This window comes from Phocoena sinus, chromosome 20 (genome assembly GCF_008692025.1).
Source record: "Phocoena sinus isolate mPhoSin1 chromosome 20, mPhoSin1.pri, whole genome shotgun sequence".
Classification (NCBI taxonomy): domain Eukaryota; kingdom Metazoa; phylum Chordata; class Mammalia; order Artiodactyla; family Phocoenidae; genus Phocoena; species Phocoena sinus.
The window spans coordinates 11454669-11474573 of NC_045782.1; the positions used below are offsets into that span (position 1 = coordinate 11454669).

Sequence of the window (19905 nt, forward strand, 5' to 3'; positions counted from 1 at the left end):
CTATTTAGTCAGTGTTAACCTGCAAGTTAAAAAAAAAAGAAAGAGTAGAATGGAATAGAAAAGATCAGGGTACATTATATCTGATAAGAAAAAGTACATTGTTTCACCAAACTTTTATACCAATTACATGTATACTGGCTCATGATATAAAATGTATGTCTTATAGTGGATCAGCCGATAAAAGTTGAGAGGCGCTGCTCTGAGGTTTATTGTCAAATTGGAGGGATCTTGGAGGGGGCAGCCAGGATGGGAATGAGACCAAAAGCCATACCACATAGAGAACTGGCTGAAGGATAGAGGGTTTGAAGAAACTCGGAGGACCTGATCAGTGTTTCTAGTGATCTGCAGGCTGTGTTGGGGTAGAAGGAACAGATGTGTTCTGAAGGGCCCCATAGGGTGGTAACATCAGGGATGGAGATTTCCATTTCTTATATAGAGAAGAGCATTGTTGCTGTCAACTGGCCACAAGACATGAGCTTCCTGTCACCAATGTATGTCACAGAGACACTGGAGAAGGGGTTCAGCAGTATAAAGGAACATATTTTAAGAGATTTGTAGGTCCATTCCAATATGGGAGCCTTTATAGATCTGGGAGGCTCGGCCCCCTCCACCCTTAGTCTTCTCCAGCAGCCTCATGGTACCCTTGCTGCGAGATCTGAGCTCTGTAGCCTGGTTGGCCAGGTTCTCTCTCTTCTGACCTCTGTGTGTCTCTTCATCCCCCGCCCCCGCCTCCTTTCCACACCACAGGTAGGTTATAGTTCTCACGATCTGTGGTGCACTCTGTGTCTGTTCTCACACTCTGTCCCCTCTACCCAGGATGGCCTCCCTGTCTTCATATCCTTGCAAATTCCTAGTTATTCATTAAGGCTCAATTCAAGGGTCATTTTTCTGAGGGCCATTTCCCCCAAACACCCCTACCCCTCCTGGGCTTCTGGCTTCTGGAGTGCTTCTGTTAGCTCATGGCATAGTGGTCGACAGTGTGGAGTCCCAGATCAAACCAGGATTGGAATCCAAGCTCCATCATTTACCAGTACTAACCATGTGACCTTGAACAAAATGCTTAACTTCTCTTTCCCTCTCTAGTAAAGCGATAGTACCGACCTTAGGGTTGTGGAAAATATGAGTTGATGCAGGTGAGGTACTTAGAACTCTGTCTGGTGCCTAGTAAATGCTTACTTAATAGTAAGTATCAGCTATTATAGTTATTTATGCTGTTACTTCTATATTATAATTATCACACCTATCACATTGCTGCTCTCGGTTTACGTATCTGTCTTCTTCTAGGCTGTAAGGATTTTGGAGAGCAAGGACTATGCCCTGAATCCCAATATGCACATACCCAACCATGGGTCAAGTATATATGGCTGCCTGTCGGATGGTGTTGAATAACTGCTAAGTAAATTGGCTTCTGTGAAACAAACTAGATGTTATGTGTTAGATTTTACAACTTGTGCATTTCTTTAAGGACGATTCCTTTTTTTTTTTTTTTTTTTTAAACATCTTTATTGGGGTATAATTGCTTTACAATGGTGTGTTAGTTTCTGCTTTATAACAAAGTGAATCAGCTATACATATACATATGTTCCCATATGTCTTCCCTCTTGCGTCTCCCTCCCTCCCACTCTCCCCATCCCACCCTTCCAGGCTGTCACAAAGCACCGAGCTAATATCCCTGTGCCTTGCGGCTGCTTCCCCCCAGCTATCTACCTTACTACGTTTGTTAGTGTGTATATAGGACGATTCCTTTTTTAAAATTTTTTAATTAATTATTTTTGGCCGTGTTGGGTCTTTGTTGCTGCGTGCAGGCTTTCTCTAGTTGCGTTGAGCGGGGGCTATTCTTTGTTGTGGTGTGCGGGCTTCTCATTGTGGTGGTTTCTCTTGTTGCTGAGTACGGCTCTAGGCACCAGCTTCAGTAGTTGTGGCTCGTGGGCTCTAGAGCGCAGGCTCAGTAGTTGTGGTGCACGGGCTTAGTTGCTCCGCGGTATGTGGGATCTTCCTGGACCAGGGCTCAAACCCGTGTCCACTGCATTGTCAGGAGGATTCTTAACCACTGCACCACCAGGGAAGCCCCTCTTTAAGGACAATTTCTGACTGTTAGGAAATCACGTATTTGTTTGGTGAAGCTGTTAGCAACGCTCTTCTGATATTTTTTCTCACCCGAACTGTCTTTATTTTGTTTGTTTGAAAATTCTCTTTATCATATCCATTAACTATTGACAGATCAACAGAGTCTGTTAAAAATAGCATAATGTCACCGTTTGTATAGCCTTGCTTATATAGGATTTTTATCAGCCATAAACGGCAGGAGTTGTGTGGGAATTTGGGAACAAACAGCACTTGAGATGCAGGTGGCACTCGAAGTGCAGAAGTTCTGGTAGGAGTAGGACTTGAGTACTATTTGAAATTTAGAGAGTGAGTCTCAGTTTTAAGGTTGATACTGAGTTAACATGGGCACAAGGTGCTGAGAGCAAATTTTACAGATGCAGGAAAGAGATGGATAAGAGAGGCGTTTTGAGCACTTGGTCTCCGGACCGCAAGGAACCCCAGGTGTTATCTGGTCAAAGGAAGGAGAATGGTGAAGAACATGAGCTCTGGGGGCTTTGTAGTCGAATACTAGCTGTGTGACCTTGGGCAAGTTCTCCAACCTCTCTGTACAACTATAAAATGGGGAGGTTAAATAGTAAGGTCTTTTGCTGTTATAAGGAATAAATGATATGTACACTGCTTAAAATTTAGCCAGTGCTCAAATTCAGTGCTATTAATTCAGAGCTTCCCAAACCATCTGTCAGTCCCAATTTAATGGGTTACAGCTGTACTAATCCCCTCAGACGCTGAGTCATGCAAATACTATTTTCTCACTATGCTGTAATGTGAAGGAGTTGGGAGGTAGCTGTTATCGGTACTGCGTATTCACATCCTGGGACCTCAGGGCAGACAGAGGTGTGCTTCTGCGCTACCTCCCTCCATATCCATTGGCTCTACTTTTTATATTGGGGTGGGCTTAAAATTTCTTAATATTTATAATTTCCTCTTTATTATTATAAAAGCAACATATGTAGATTGCTATATTACCACTATTAACATCTTGATGTTTATTCTTTCAGATATATCTATGTATCTATCTATATATATTTGGTACCAAAGTGGGAAGTGCGTATTTGCTTTTTTGTTCAAACTAACAGGAGATCATTCTCTAATATTCTTCTGTAGCCTAGTGTTTTCAGTTAGTGGTCTTCACTGTTCCATTAATTTCTGTTTAATTAATACCCAGGCCCCCCCAAAATGTATCCAGTTGTCCCACAAATCTCCCTTTATGGCTGATATATCCAGTGTACATACAGTTTTATTTAGAGAGGTACTATTCATCCATCTGCTTCCCAGCTTCCAAAATTTTGTTGCTATTGTAACATCTCCTGTTCTCTTTGTCCTTATGGTTAAAACAAAAAATCCCTTTATAATATTGTCTTAGTGGGATTTCATGAGGGAGCGGAGGTAAATGCATTTGTTTAGTATGACTTCTTTGAACACTCCTATTGGCTGGTTGTCTAGCTGTTGCTCTGAAGCCTTGAGGGATGAGGTGGGCATTCCTTCTAGAGCTTCCTAATCCATCTTTATACCCCACTAACAGCAGACACATCCATCTTTTTTTATTTTGATGAAGCATAAGTATTTTACTAATTTTATAAAATATTGATCTCATTTTATTTATTTATTGAATTTTATTTGTTTTTATACAGCAGGTTATTTATTTATTTAATTGGAGTACAGTTGCTTTAAAATGTTGTGTTAGTTTCTGCTGCACAGTGAAGTGAATCAGCCATATGCATACGCACATCCCCTGCCTCTTGCACCTCCGTTCCCCGCCCTGCCTCCATCCCACCCAACTAGGCCATCACATAGCACCAAGCTGAGCTCCCTGTTACACAGCAGTTTCCCACTAGCTATCTGTTTTACACATGGTAGTGTATTTATGTCAAACCTAATCTCCCAATTCATCCCACACTCCCCTTCCCCACCATGTCCAAACGTCCGTTCTCTACGTCTGCATCTCTGCTCCTGCCCTGCAAGTAGGTTCATCTGTACCATTTTTCTAGATTCCACACATATGCATTAATATACGATATTTGTTTTTCTTTCTGACTTCACTCTGTATGACAGACTCTAGGTCCATCCGCATCTCTACGAATGACCCAATTTCATTTCTTTTTATGGCTGAGTAATATTCCATTATATATGTACCACATCTTCTTTATCCATTCATCCAGACACATCCATCTTTATGATGAGCTTTTCCCTCTAGCTTCTATCTAATGACCTTAACTGCTCCTTCCTGTTACAACCCATCAGGTATTTGAAGAGGAGTCTATTAACTCCCAGTCATCTTTCCCCCTCACTGAAGATTCCATGGTCCTTCAGCTCTTCTCACAGGGCAATTTCTAGTCTTCTCTTCATCAGGATCTCTTTCCTCTGATCTCTTCTGTTTCATTTACTTTGGGTGTGTGACTTCCCAGCTAAGCTTAGCTTTCCTGATTGGGTCTAATCAGAAAAGAACAGGATGGTATCTTCCCTCCTTCTGAGCATTATGCCTTCATTAGTGTAGCCTTTGATAACTTTTTGGATTAATGTAGCCTGTTAACTCTTTGGATAATCCCCCAAAAGAAGTAGAGGCAAAAAGAATGGTATAATGTCTCTCTTTTTTTAAACAAATTTATTTATTTTATTTATTTGTATTTTTGGCTGCACTGGGTCTTCATTGCTGTGCACGGGCTACCTCTAGTTGCAGAGAGCGGGGGCCACTCTTTGCCACGGTGCGTGGGCTTCTCACTGTGGTTGCTTCTCTTGTTGCAGAGCACAGGCTCTAGGCACGTGGGCTTCAGTAGTTGTGGCACGCAGGCTTTGGTAGCTGTGGCTCACGGGCTCTAGAGCGCAGCCTCAGTAGTTGTGGTGCACGGGCTTAGTTGCTTCACGGCATGTGGGATCTTCCTGGACCAGGACTCGAACCCATGTCCCCTGCATTGGCAGGTGGATTCTTAACCACTGCGCCACCAGGGAAGCCCCAATCTTTTTTTTTTTTATTGGAGTATAATTGTTTTACAATGTTGCGTTAGTTTCTGCTGTAGAACAAAGTGAATCAGCTATATGTATACACATATCCCCTCCCTCTCGAGCCTCCCTCCCACCCGCCTCCCCAAGAATGCTGTAATCTTTCTCCCACATTCTACCTCTAAACTCTGTCCCCCTTCCTGCATTTATGTCCATGGTTTTTGGACCCAAACACAGGAATTTGCATATGTTCCTATTAAACACTGCATTGTTCAGAGGTCTGTGATGGAAATAGGGGTATTTGTGTCAGTCATGAATCATCAGTGGGACATTTCCATTTTTCTTGGAGCGGGGAAGTAGGGAAAGAGGGCAGGAGTTTTAAGAAGAGAGGATTACTTAGAAAGGAGGTAGAAGACTCCTAAAGTATTTCATGGTGAGGGATGTTTGTGAGTGAGTGTATCTGCAGGAAGAAAGAAGCCCCTGATGAAGGAGGGCTTGAGATCTGGGGAGAGGGGCAGCTGCTGGGTGAGGAAAGTCTTCAGGATGTGAGAGAGGGTCAGGGACACAAGAGGAGGTAACAGTGCAGATTAGAAAGGAGAAGAGGACCACTTTGCACTGCTCCTGTGCTTTCACTATACTGGGCTCTGTGCCAATGTTACTTAATCCAGGCAGCAGTCTGTGAGTTTGGTAATATTTGCTCCATTGTTCAGATCAAGAAGCTGAGGCTTACGGAGGCAAAGAAATGTGTGTAAAGTCACATGGACAGTTAGTGACAGAGCAGGATTCAAGCCAAATCCCATGCTGTACCCGGTTCCCCAGATGACCCAACATGAACAGGGAGCAAATTAGATTATGGTTAAAGGTTAGTAAAAACAGGGCTATGAAATAGATAAACCAAGTTAGCTCTCGTGTCCAAAGAGTGTTTAAAAGAAAAAGCCCAGATAAACCTGAGGTGCTACCCTAAGCCAATGCTTTGTTTTTGGCACTTTGTAACCAGTTGAACATTTTTGCAGTAGTTGCTTTCTTCTGAAATTATTTGGGGGAAGGGGGCTTACTCTCTTGAAGGATGAGATGATGAAATTGTGCGTACATGTAGCAGTACTTATACACACGTTCTGCAGAGCATAGTGAGTTACTATCCTGAATGTATTTGTTCTTTGAATGATGTATAGGAACTCTTTCCACAACAACAATAACAACCAAAATCACTGGCCTTGGGAAGTGTCAAAAAAATTATTCAGGATTTGGAACAGACCTGATTTTTTTGCATCTCTTCTTTTAGGCCTTTGCCCAGTTTGACGCCGAGGGTGATGGTACTGTTGATGCTGAGAACATGTTGGAGGCTCTCAAGAATTCCAGTGGAGCTAATCTTCAAGGGGAGCTGAGCCATATCATCAGACAGCTGCAAGCCTGTTCTCTTGTTCCAGGTAAGGCTGTCATCTGAGCGCTGAATGCTGAGGAACGCTCTCTTAAAGCCCAAATGAACTTTGCTATAATGTGGGTTGTAATTAGGCAGACTTGTGGGCACCATGAAATAAATGTGCTTCTCTGATAGTCGATATTAAGCTCGTGGTCTGAATTAGTGTTCAGTATAATCATTTCTCTTGCTTCCCAGTACAGTGTTGGTTGAGCAGTTCTACCATGTGTTTATGAACTTTTGTCATGAGACTGCCTTCCTTAGTGAATCTCTTTATTTCAGTCTCTCAAGAAGCCTTCCTTGGCCTTCCTTGGCCCCAACTGTATGTTCTCTTAGCATCCTGCATTTGTTTTTTGCAACATATTACTGTTGTAATTAATTAATTATTACTCACTTATTTGTATATGTCTGTCTTCACTCTTATCCTGTGAGCTCCACGAGGGCAGGGAGCCTTCTCTTTTATTTCTGTTGTGTCCTCACATTTAGTACAATTTTTGGGACATGGTAGGCACCCAGTGTTTTTTTTAGAAAGCTATCACTCAGAAATTTAAGTAAGAATAAAAATAGCTTAAAATTAAGCAATACTTCTACATTATACCTATGAAAAAATTTTGTCTATGTTTTTGATGGTTTCTTTGGGGGACTCAGGAACAGAATCAAAATAATATTACTTTTTTTTTTTTCTAGTGAGAAAACAATTGAGTTTGAAAGGGAAAAAAAAACTTGGCATATCATCTTTTTGGTTCAGTTTATCTTATCCAAGAGCTTTTCCTGCTCTGTGTACTTAGAGTCATAATACTTAGTATAGAGCCTGAGCTCCAGCAGCAAGGAGGCAGATAGACTTGTTGGATACATGAATGTAACTGATGGTCTTGACCTCTCTGACTTCCTGCTGAGGATCTATTGAGCTAGGGAAGGATGGTTTCTGTATCTCAATGAAGAATGCCTATTTCCACTCTTCCTCAAATTGTCTTTAATTGCGTAATTTTTATAGAGCATTATAGGTAACCTGTACATGTTAAATTTCTCCTATTCTCATGGCAGTTTAAAATTATGCTTTGAATTATGCATAACTAACTTACATCTTGGCATTTACGTGTTACTCCCACCTCTGTGTTACCAGCATGTGGATAGCAGCAGGAGTTTATTTGAACACTTCAAAGAGATGTTTTGGGAGGAGAGGAGAGGAGTGGAGACCAGGGGATCCACCAATAGTTAGTGCACCATTGCTCTGGGAGGCCTTGAGGAGAGGGGGAGATAGGTTAGAAAAGTTGGGGGTCCAGATCCCAAGGTTCTTACCTTATTAGCAGGGTTGTGAGTTAGGACTTCTTTCTTTCTTTCTTTTGTTTAATTACAACACTGAAGGTAGCGCTACTTTATTTTTAAAAATTATTTATTATTTCATTTATTTATTTTGGCTGCACCGGGTTTTAGTTGCGGCATGCGGACTCTTCGTTGTGGCATGCATGCGGGATCTAGTTCCCCAACCAGGGATGGAACCCAGGCCCCCTGCATTAGGAGCTCAGAGTCTTACCCACTGGATCACCAGGGAAATCCCAATGAGTTAGGACTTTCTCTACTCAAAATTTTTATCAACAGCCAACTTTAAAACACAGTCCTAGGCTTGAACCTTGGTGAGCTGACCTCACCTCTTTGGTGGGATCCTAGTTCCCTGGTCCCTCTGCCTAACCCAGACTGACACTTATTCCTTTTGTTTCTCATTGTATGGGTGCTGAATGTTTAAAAGAGAGACAGTCCCTTTACTGGGACTGTTTCAGCCTATGACAAAAGTTTTCCCATTACAAGCATCACATGGATTCTGAGATCAGAGCAGCATCAGCAGCGTCATCATGTGAGGTTTGGGTATTACTGTGGGCCTCTGCTTAGGAAAGAACTGTAAGAGGAGAGGCAAGGGGTGGCATCAACTTCTGCGGCTTGGGAAATCAAACCAGTGTCTATGGGTTTTGTGTAGGGGGCAGAATCAAATGGGCTGCTTCAAGGGCACAGTTTCTCTGCAATCTTACGTTTATCTTTAAAAATCAATGCAGGGCTTCCCTGGTGGCACAGTGGTTGAGAGTCTGCCTGCCGATGCAGGGGACACAGGTTCGTGCCCCGGTCTGGGAAGATCCCACATGCTGTGGAGCGGCTGGGCCCATGAGCCATGGCCACTGAGCCTGCGCGTCCAGAGCCTGTGCTCCGCAATGGGAGAGGCCACAACAGTGAGAGGCCCGCATACCGCAAAAAGAAAAAAAAATCAAAGCAAAGTTTCCTTCTGCTCTCATATAATGTTTCTGTTTCACGCTTAAAAGTAGTTTCTCCTGCAGACTTCTGGAGTCCTGCTCTAGGTGCTGCTTACGTGGGTGTGTTCAGTTTGTGACAGTTTATCAAATGATACAATTATAATATACTTTTGTTTTAATTAGAAAACAAAACGAAAAGAAAAACAAATCCTCCCCAAATCTACAAGCATATCTGAGCTCCAGGAAAAGCTGCCATGTTTATTCTCTCTTCACTTAACCGCCTGGGTTATGTGCACCTCAGTTCAAAGCATATTATTGTAGGTTATGAGGAACCATGAAAGGATTTTGAAGAGGGTAGACATGGCCTGTTTTGTGTTTTTGTAAGATTACTCAAGTTAATGTCAGACAAAATGCAGCCAGGGGAGCCGCTTAGGATATCTGGGGAGGTGTATGAGTGGTGGTGTTGAGGCCAGAGCCTGGGCAGTGGCCAGAGGGATGGACAGATGGGGGAGACTCCAGAGGAGCCACACTGGAGAGAAAAAACTGGAATGATGGAAGGAGCACTTGGAGGCAGTGCGAGGAGCTACTTCCGGTCCTACCCCTTTTTTGTTGTCTTGGTCTGTCACCTGAGCCTTGTTTTCCTCAGTTGTAAGAGGAGGATACCAGTACCTTCGGTGCCTTCTCTCCCCCACCCTCCACCCCCCCACCTTATTGTGGGGACCAAAAGAGGTGCTGTGTGTGGAAGGACCTTAAAAACTATAAGATGCCATCGGGAATTGTGGTCAGGGCAGTGGTTATATTTTCATTATTGTGGTTTTTTGTAGCTTAGTATAAAAGCAGTTATGCCTTTACTCTCTAACGTGATAAACTTTATTCCTAGCCCACATTCTATATGCAAAACTTCTTTAAAAATTTCAAGTTAGTATTTAGGTTTATAAATTAAACTTATAAAAATTTGAAGCTTGGAATGAAACAAATAATCACTATTCTGAGTCTTCTAAAGTTTCTGTTAAACTACAATGAAGTTAAATTTTATTTTATTTTATTTTTTTTTTTTTTGAAGTTAATTTTTAAATTGAGGTTACCACTGATTCACTTCTTAAAAGCCTTTTTAGATTTTTCAGTGATTAAAGCTGAAACTATCAGTGAGGATTCTTACCGGCTGCTTTTAATTCAGCTAATTCAGAGAGGCCTCCAGGCAGGGGATGTGGAAACTACTGTGGTGGGTTCCCCAAAACACCAAAGATGGATTTTGTCTGTTTAGGTTTCATAGACATATTTTCAGAGTCCAAGGAGGGCCTGGATGTTCACTCGTCAATGATCCTGCGCTTCCTGCATCGCAACCGGCTCTCTAGCACCGTCATCCCCTACCCGATGTTGGACCACTGCAATAACATGAGCACCATGAGGGCTTCTGTTCTGAAGGACTCTCTGGATCAACTGGTACAAAAAGAAAAGGGTACGTGTGCAGGGGTGGGGGTGTTCTTGAGAAGGCGTGATCATCGTTTCTTCCAAGTGTGGTATTTATTGATAGTACGAGTCAACACTTCTCCCTGCTTTTATTTCTGAAAATGTAATAGTGACCAGTTTGTAGCACAAGAATGAAGACCTGCTCTGCCTTTCCCCTCCCCCTCTCCTTCCCCTCCCCCTCCCCCTCTTCATAACCCCAAGTCTCTGCTCAGATGTGACTTCAGGAAGGCCTTTTCTCATTACTCTTATCTAACTAATGCCCCCACCCCTGACACTCCCCACCTTTTGGTTACTATCCCCTTTGCAGGTTTAATAGTCTAAATGGCACTTATCATCATCTGAGGTTGTAGCATTAGTACTTGCGTTTTTGTCTGTCTGTTCGCTTCATTATCCTTGGCACCTGGAACTATGCCTGCCGCGTAGTAGGTACTCTGTGAATAGTTGTTAAGTAAATGAGGGAAGCCACTACAGACTAACTTAGTGACCACAACAAAAGTTGATACTGTGAATTGGCAGGTCCGTGGAACATAATGAGTCCAGAAATAGACCCAAATACATGTGGGAATATAGTACCAGATATAGTTAGCATTACATGTCAGGTTGGAAAGGTGAATTAGCAAACAAGTTGGGTTAGGGAACTGGTTAGCCATTTGCAGAAAAAAATAAAACAAGATTCTTAACCCACTGTATTCACGAAAATAAATTGCAGATGGATTAAAAAGTCCAACCAAAAAGAAAGCTGTAAGAGCTAAAAACCCTGACATGGGAAAACCTTTCTGAGCAGGACATGAAACTCAAAAACTACAAAAGAAAAGATTAATAAGTTAGACTATATGCAAATTTAAATTTCTGTACAGCAAAAAATATAAGCAGAGTCAAAAGACAAATGACATTTTAGGGAACAAAAGTATATTTTGTAACATTGTGACAGACTCAATTTTTTTTTTTACTAACTCTCACCTTGGGCAATTACTTAATTACCTTAGTTTCCTCATTTCTAAAATGAATTAATACATAAAAGTGTGTAGAAAAGTGCCTGGTTCACAGTAAACAGTCAGTAAATATTACTTACTATGTATGTGTATATATACATTACATAATGTACATAAAATATATTAATTGATAAGAAGACTTGTGACCCAGTAACAAAAATAGATGAAGGCAGGACCAGGCCATACTCAGAAACACAAGTGGCTTACAAACAAGTGGCTTAAAAAAATCTCACTCATAATTAAAGAAATGTAAATTCAAACTATAAGACATCATATTCATCTCTTGGGTGGTTTTGCAGATATATCAGTGGATTTGTGTTGTACTACAGTCAGCTCATGGAGCAGTCCTTCTGCTTTACACATGTTCTCCAATTTGGAAGGAGATTTTATTTTTCTAGGGCCAAAGTGCCAAGCATATTTCTGCTAGATATTTTAAATGATCTTTTTAAAGATTCATTGTGAAAGAGATGTTATGATAATATCTGGTTTTTCTTGCAGAGAGCCCTGGAGATCTAACCAGAAGTCCAGAGATGGACAAACTCAAGTCAGTAGCAAAGTGCTACGCTTATATAGAAACATCCTCCAACCCTGCAGACATTGACAAGATGACAAATGGAGAAACGTCATCATACTGGCAGTCAGATGGCAGTGCCCGCTCACACTGGATTCGGTGGGTGCTGTAATACCAATTCTTGAGAGAAAGTCCAAGAAAATTACCCACTTTCTCTCTCTTATCCCAACAATGTGTTAAAAAATTATTTTTTAAAATTTTAGAATATTTTCTACTTAACTGGCTAGTGTTTTTCTTCTTGTGACTATCTGGAAAGATGCTTTAAGAATCAAGTTAGGGCTTCCCTGATGGCGCAGTGGTTAAGAATCCACCTGCCAATGCAGGGGACACGGGTTCGAGCCCTGGTCCGGGAAGATCCCACCTGCCACGGAGCAACTAGGCCTGTGCGCCACAACTACTGAGGCTGCGCTCTAGAGCCCGCGAGCCACAACTACTGAGCCCACGTGCCACAACTACTGAAGCCTGCACACCTAGAGCTCATGCTCCATAACAAGAGAAGCCACTGCAATGAGAAGCCTGCGCACCACAACAAAGAGTAGCCCCTGCTCGCTGCAACTAGAAGCCACTGCAACCAGAAAGCCCGCACGCAGCAATGAAGACCCAATGCAGCCAAAAATAAATAAATAAATAAAAATAAATCTATGAAAAAAATTATTAAAAAAGAAAAGAATCAAGTTAAAGGAACCATGTAAAATTTTCTAACCTGCTTCATATATTCATAAATATGGATAATTACTTGGTATTTTAAGGGAGAAAATTAGCATTTGACATTTTATGTTACGGATTTCATATCTTTTTCACTAGGTTTTCAGGAAGATTAATATCACAAGGGACAAGTACTTTTCTTGTATCTGATGTGATTTTACTTCTCAAGATTTTTTCTGCACATTTAAAAAATTTGTGTACAACTAAGTTGGCCAGTTTAGTAGAGAAAGAGGGAACGGGGGTGGTCAGGAATCCTGGAGTGGAATTTTTTTTCCCCCACCCCCACACAGCACGTGGGGGGATCTTAGTTCCCTGACCAGGGATCGAGCCTGTACCCCCTGCAATGGAAGCACGGAGTCCTAACCACTGAACCGCCAGGGAACTCCCCCACTGGAGTGGAATAGATGACAGTAAACTATGATGAAGCTGCTATCTAAAATTTCACCTGTCCCTTCAGAAAATGGGCTGATTTCAGCTGGTGGAAGTAGAAATAATTACCTTGTTTTCTCATAGAGGATAAATATGCTCTTTAGCCATCTATACATGAGGGACTATACCCAGTTCTTTGCATGCAGTTTAGAAATTTGCTTCTTGCCAGGTAAAGGGATTTTGTTAGACTGTTCATATTGTACTTTCCTGCTTGTGTTAGTAGCTTAAAAAGAAATAGAAGATTGATCTTGAACTGAAAGGAATTTTAGAAACTTGGGAAAGTCATAGGGACTTTGAAACTAACAGCCAGCATTTCAAGTTAGTTGCTTTTAGGGGAATCAGTCTTGGGGTGTATCACACGTAAGATCTTAAGAGATGGGACTTGTGGGCCCTGCCAGTTCTCAACCTGTATAAACACTTGTAGTTTCTGCTCTCCGTGTTTTCCAGTTTAAAAATGAAGCCAGATGTTGTGCTTAGGCACCTGTCCATTGCAGTGGCTGCCACTGACCAGAGCTACATGCCGCAGCAGGTGACTGTAGCTGTGGGGAGGAATGCCAGCGATCTTCAGGAAGTCCGCGACGTGCACATTCCCAGCAATGTCACTGGCTATGTGACACTGCTGGAAAATGCCAACATCAGTCAGCTCTGTGAGTCAACCAAGATACGTCTTGCCCTTCTAACTAAGGGGATTGGGAGGGGAGGAAGAAGTCATGTTTTTTGGCGGGAAGACCTCTGAAGTAGAAAAGCTGTTTGCTTTTCTCTGGAGATCTGATTTGCTTCTCATCATATACATGAAAGTGGTCATTATTTCACCTATTCAGTGTTTTTAAAAGTTATAGAAAAGCAGTAAAGCCTATTTTAATTAAAAATATTTTATTTTTGTTTTCTTATTAGAAAATTAGAAATATTTAGATAAAAATTATTCAAAATCCCACTACCCAGGGATTGTCGCTGTGAATCCGTTGGTATGGATCCTTCCAGACCTTTTCTTATATTTCTGTGTGTGTATGTCTGTGTATATAAATACACACACACACGCACATATATATATACACATTTTAAAAAATAAAAGGTTTGCATATATATATATTTACATATATCTATACATGTCTTTTTACAAAAAATAGTGATATTTTGTACACGCTCTTTTGTAACTTTTTAATGTGTTGTCTTATCATATATTCACGCACACCTTTATTTAGTGTTGTAAGAATATGCCTTAATTTTAACAAGCCTTTTATTCTTGGACATTTAGGTTGTTTCCATTTTTATACTATTATAACCTTGCTTCACACATAGCATTTTGGAAATAATCACAATTCTGTGATTTCTTTCCAGGCTTATTTCATTCAGGGAGCCGGAATGCTTCATGTTTTGTCTCATTTCTTCTAATGCTTTCCTGGGCCAAAAGAAGTATTCTTACTTTGCTCAAAGGAACTGAGGCCTGGGGAGGTAGAGTCTTTGTGTCTCACCCCTGGGCAAAGACGTAGTTAAGCTTGTGGAGTAGAAGCTTCCTGTCTTATACTGTGGTGGTCTTTTCTCTAAATTGTGTCCTTTTAAACTTCTCACCTCCTTTCCAACCCAAATAAGATATTATGACAGCTCTTAAAAGTGAGTCATACCTATGCCATTTATCTGGACTTGATAATTAAAAAGAAATTCTCACAACTGCTATGAGCCAGCTGCTGTTTCATAACAACATCCAAATTTCGGAACTCTAGGAAAAGTTTTTAGACATTTTCTTACCGTGTATTTAATCAGGATTTTAAAAATGCACTTTGTGTTAATTATCAGAACTCATAAATGCCTATGAAGCTTTGTGATATATAGATTTAAGCCACCCTTAGTTTTACACATGATTCTTTTGACTCCTTAGATTGGTCAATGCTTTTTTTTTTTTTTTTTTTTGGTGGTACGCAGGCCTCTCACTGTTGTGGCCTCTCCCGTTGCGGAGCACAGGCTCTGGACGCACAGGCTCAGCGGCCATGGCTCACAGGCCCAGCCGCTCTGCGGCATGTGGGATCTTCCCAGACCTGGGCACGAACCCATGTCCCCTGCATCGGCAGGCGGACTGTCGACCACTGTGCCACCAGGGAAGCCTGGTCAATGCTTTTTTGACAAATTTATTATGTATACTAGCTCCATTGCACACATCATTTATTTCTGGCAGCAAAGTATATCTTCAGAATTTTCTTTTCGAAATGTGAATTACTATCTTGCTTTTAGTTGGAAGCCTAGAATTTGCTGAACTGAAGAAGTTAATCCAATACTGAATTTGTTGTTTGCGCTTGACAGATGTCCAGATTAACATAAAGCGTTGTCTTAGTGATGGATGTGACACTAGAATTCATGGTCTGAGGGCTGTTGGCTTTCAGAGAGTCAAGAAGTCTGGGGTCTCAGTCTCAGATGCTTCTGCAATATGGTATTGGTCTCTGCTGACATCTCTGGTGACGGCTTCCATGGAGACAAATCCCGCCTTTGTCCAAACAGTGCTACGCAACACTCAGTAAGTCGCTCTGCTTTCCAGGCTTGTCACGGGGTGCTCATTCTCTAACCCTTTAGGGCAAGTCACTGAGCAGCCTTTGATCATCGAGACTCAGTCAGCAGCTGGGCCCCAGGTGCCCTGTTGTTTCCTGTTTGTGCCTTTAGCTCCTATCTTGTGAGGGGGTCCCACATGCCATTCCTCTTCCTTATCCACTGGGGAACAATTGTTCATATTACATAGCAATTTATATGGGATAAAACACCTTCAGATGCTATATATTATTTACCTACTTATGTCGTAAAATGTATCTGTAAAAATTATCCCTGTTTTATAGACAAGGATACGGTGACCTTCCCTGAGGTGTATGACCAGGCAGTGATGGATCAGTTTGAATCTAGGTCTTTGGACCTAGGCCCTAGGTTGAAAGCTCTTTTCACTAAAGAGTCAAATCTTTTCAAGGACACCAAATTAATTTATTTTTAACTGTAGAGTACCTTTGAAAATTTTCTTCTAAAAACTGTTAGGGCAAAAAGACTCAGTTGTAATATATAAGGCAAAGCAACTAGCTTCAGTAGCAATGAAGTATTAGTATTATATGTAAGTTTAATAACTGATAATAGGCACTCTTAGTGCAGGCTATCAAAATATCAGATAAAAGAGATAGCTAATATTTTGTTCTGTAGATGTCTTTTGAGATTTGTTATTGCTATTAAATAAAACTCTTCAGCAAATAATACTGCTGGCAGTGCTAGATCTGAAGGGTAGTATTTGGCCAGACTCCTTTCTTCCTGCCTGTTTTAAAATTTAAAAAATAAAAAAAATTTCAAACTTAGAGAAATATTGCAAATTTGATGCAAAAAGAAAAAGTAGCTTCTTCCCGAGCCAGTTGAGAGTAATTTGCTAACCTGATGCCCCATGGCTCCTGAATGTTTTATTTAGTATGTATTTCCTGCAAATGAGAACATGCTGTTACAACCATCAAAATCAGGAAATTAACATTGATATACATTACTACCATCTAATTCTCAGATCCCGTTCAAGTTTTGCTAGTTGTCTCGGTAATGTCCTTTATAGCAAAAGGATCCAGTCCAGAATCATACTTGGTATTTCATTGTCATGTCTCTGTAGTTTCCTTCAATAAGGAACAATTCCTCTGTCTTTCCTTGACTTTTAAGACTTTGACACTTTTGAAAATTATAGGTCAGTTATTTTGAAGAGCGTCGTTCAGTTTTGGTTTATCTGAAGTTTCATCATGATTAAGATTAGATTTTGCATCTTTGGCAGGAATATCATAGAAGTGATGATGGGTTCTCATTGCATCCCATCAGTGACACACAGCTTCAGATTGTCCTATTACTAGTTTGGTGATGTTAACTTCGACCCTTTGATGAAAGTGGTGTCTGCCAGACTTTTCCAGTGTAAAAGAATTCTTTTCCCTTTGTAATTAATAAATATTTTGTGAGGAGGTACTTTGAGACTATGTAAATATCCCATTCCTCATCAAACTTTATATTGGTATGACTCAAGATTCCTGTTTTATTCCCTGAGTTATAATCCATCACAGTTTTGACGGTCAGATTGGCCCAGATTTGGCCGATGGGAACCCCTTCAGTCTGGTTCATATGTCCTTTTGATATGTCCTCATCTACTTGGAACACTTCCTTACAACAAGATATTCCAGGCTTATCTTGAATGTTCCCTGCCATAGTCCTAGAATCAGCTGTTTTGCTCAGGAGTCATGGTCACTCTTAGTGTAGAGTTGTGTTTAGAAACTAAACAAACTAAACTCATTGCTGTTGGAGTGTTGCTTCTTTCAGTGTACACAGCTGGGAAATGCATGTTTGTGTGTAAGTAATAGACACGTGTATGCACAGACACATTGACACCTATATTTATTTCTGTATCTGTAACACTGAAAACTCTTGAGTTTATACTTCTAATAAACTCTGATAACTTCTAATTCTAATCCAGCACTACTGTTCATTCTAGTTTTCTCCCTTTCTCTGTTTGTAATTCCCTTCTGTGATTGTGAGAAACCTGGCTCCCATCATCCCTGAAATATTTAGTTATTTAAACAATCCCGCTCTATATAACCAGTCTCCCACCTCCCTGGCCCTTGCCTGGACACCCTCCTCACCCTCTTAGTGCTTGCATTCCATGCCAGGCTGTCCCTTTGCTCAGTACCCCACTCTAATACCTCGCTCTGGGCCACCATGCGCCCCACCCATGCACCCACCCAAGGACACATGATTGCCTACCTTGCACAGCCCTACTTTATGGACTGAATTTTCAGGAAGGGGAAGAGGAAAAGTTTTCTGCTTTATTTTTGTGAAGCTATGCCACGTTGTTGAAGAATGGATATATCCCTAAAGAGTTGTAATAGTTAATCGGCAATGGTATCTTCACTCCTAACTTTTAAATATCAGTGATCTTAAAACTATTCTAAAATTTAAAAATTATTTTAAAAAATCGATGAGGAAAAATAAGTAAGAAAAAAATGTTATGAAACAAAAGTGGAAATAAATTCTGTCAATCCTTGCATGCCACTTAGGTGCATTAGACCTTGTTGATCAACTGTATGTTAGTGTAGCTGCCCTACTGATGTGGCTCATATAGAGGGGACAAGAAACAAGAGCAGAGTGGAAGCTGACACAGTGTTACTAGCCTTGCTGTTTTGTCTCTGTTGTGAAATGTAGAAATAAAATAGTTTCAGGAATTCCCACTACTGTTATCATAAAATGACTATCAAGTGTAGAATTTTGAGTGACTTTTTCTGTACCTTCACGTTGTTCATGGTACACTCATTGCCTAGCACAGTTGCTGGCACAAGTAGGACTCAGTAATATTTTGTTGCAGAAATTTATTAGATGACTGCTGGTCCAGAAGAGGTAAAGCTATTGTAAAAGGAGATGAGAAAAGAGAAACATTAAAGCAGACTCTGAGGTAGAAAGGCCAAGAAACACAGGCAGGCAGGAATAGAGAAGATGACAGGTGCTGATATGTTTAGGATAAAATAAACATATCATGATGCATCTTTAGATACAAGAGATCTGAAGATGAATTTTTTTTGTGTGTCACAAACAGCTCTGCCCCTGGGGCCAAGTTTTCTAAGAACTCAGGGTTTTTCTGTAGACATATGTCTTTTGCTGATACTACTTAAAATGAACACTTGCTTCCAGAGGGTTGAATGAGCTTTTATAGAGGGAAATGGAACTCTTAAAGAAAAAAGAAAAGGAAAGAAAGAAACCCCATTAAACTGTTTAGCACCAGGACCCCTGCAGGAAAAAGGCTGATCTGTGTTATGTACCAGGTTCTCTGTAGGAACACTGTCTGTTTCTTGATAAGGGATTAATCCAAACAAGCTTCCAACAATTTTTTTTGTCTAAAATTGTATTATTAAGTTTATTGTTTGCCAGGGATTGTTCTGATTGCACATTTTACACTCCTAGGAAGGCACTGCAGCACATGCCTCCACTTTCCCTCTCACCAGGATCTACAGATTTCTCAACTTTCCTGTCTCCCAACGTTCTGGAAGAAGTGGACAGCTTCCTCATAAGGATAACTAGGTAAAATTAAGGTTGATAAGGGCTGGTGGGGGATAGAGGGCATATGTGTTTGATAAGTCCTTTTTGTTTTTTTTTAATTTTAAAATCTTTTAAAGATTTTTTTTTTTAAAGAATCATTTGTAGTGACTGAAGAGAAAGTGAAATAATGGTGTACCTGTGTAAACTCCGTGATCTAGCAGTACACCTGCCCTCAGGAATTGGGGGTGGGTGCGGAGTAATCTTCAGATTCAGCTAGAGCAGGGGTCTCAAAGTCCAGAATGCAAAGCCTTTCAGTTCCCTCACATCCCCAGCCCAGCACCTGCTGTCTCCATGAACAGGTCTAACAAGCCTAATTGTCCATAGACCTGGGAAAAGACACCCTGCTAGCTGTTTGAGGGGTCGCGTAGTGTGGGGACACTCAGCTCTGTCACAGTGAGCCCTGTTAGAGTACAAACCAGGCCCTGAGCCATCTAGACAGGGTTTGGTTTTTTTTTTTCCTCATTTTGGCCATACCACATGGCATGTGGGGATCTTCGTTCCCCAACCAGGGATCAGACCCATGCCACCGGCAGTGGAAGCACGGAGTCCTAACCACTGGACCACCAGGGAAGTCCCCATCTAGGCAGGTTTAAAAGTTTCAGTGTAATATGTTTAAAAAAGCAGATGTGATGTGGAATAGATCTAAAATATGTTATTGATGTTTGAAGGAATAAGCCCTTAACACTCTGGCCAAGCCAAATTATTACCCGAGGCTTCTTCATAGCAGGGGCTTATTGCAACAGCCTGTTTATTTTTGGTTTATAAAGTTTGCCTTATTAAAGTTGATAGCATTATTTAATACTTATAGGTGAAGGTTACAGAAGTGAGGATTTAATTTCCTGGTCCTCTGGGTTGATTTAGTTTTTCTTTAGGCTGTCTTAAGGATTTTGAAAAAGTATTTCTGGTAAACAGAGAAAGCATATGGCAGGTTGATGTTGCTTATGTAATCAGTTACACAGAGTTTGAGCT

At 41.0% G+C, this 19905-nt stretch overlaps 1 protein-coding gene across 1 annotated transcript in view; it reads left to right on the forward strand.

The window, feature by feature from the left end:
* Window positions 1–19905, forward strand: part of ZZEF1 (zinc finger ZZ-type and EF-hand domain containing 1) — a 112748-nt gene that overhangs the window by 10829 nt on the left and 82014 nt on the right. The window contains 6 exon segments of the mRNA XM_032615536.1: window positions 6326–6470; window positions 9965–10159; window positions 11661–11832; window positions 13315–13514; window positions 15163–15373; window positions 18802–18918. Coding sequence (XP_032471427.1) covers window positions 6326–6470; window positions 9965–10159; window positions 11661–11832; window positions 13315–13514; window positions 15163–15373; window positions 18802–18918 — 1040 coding nt within the window.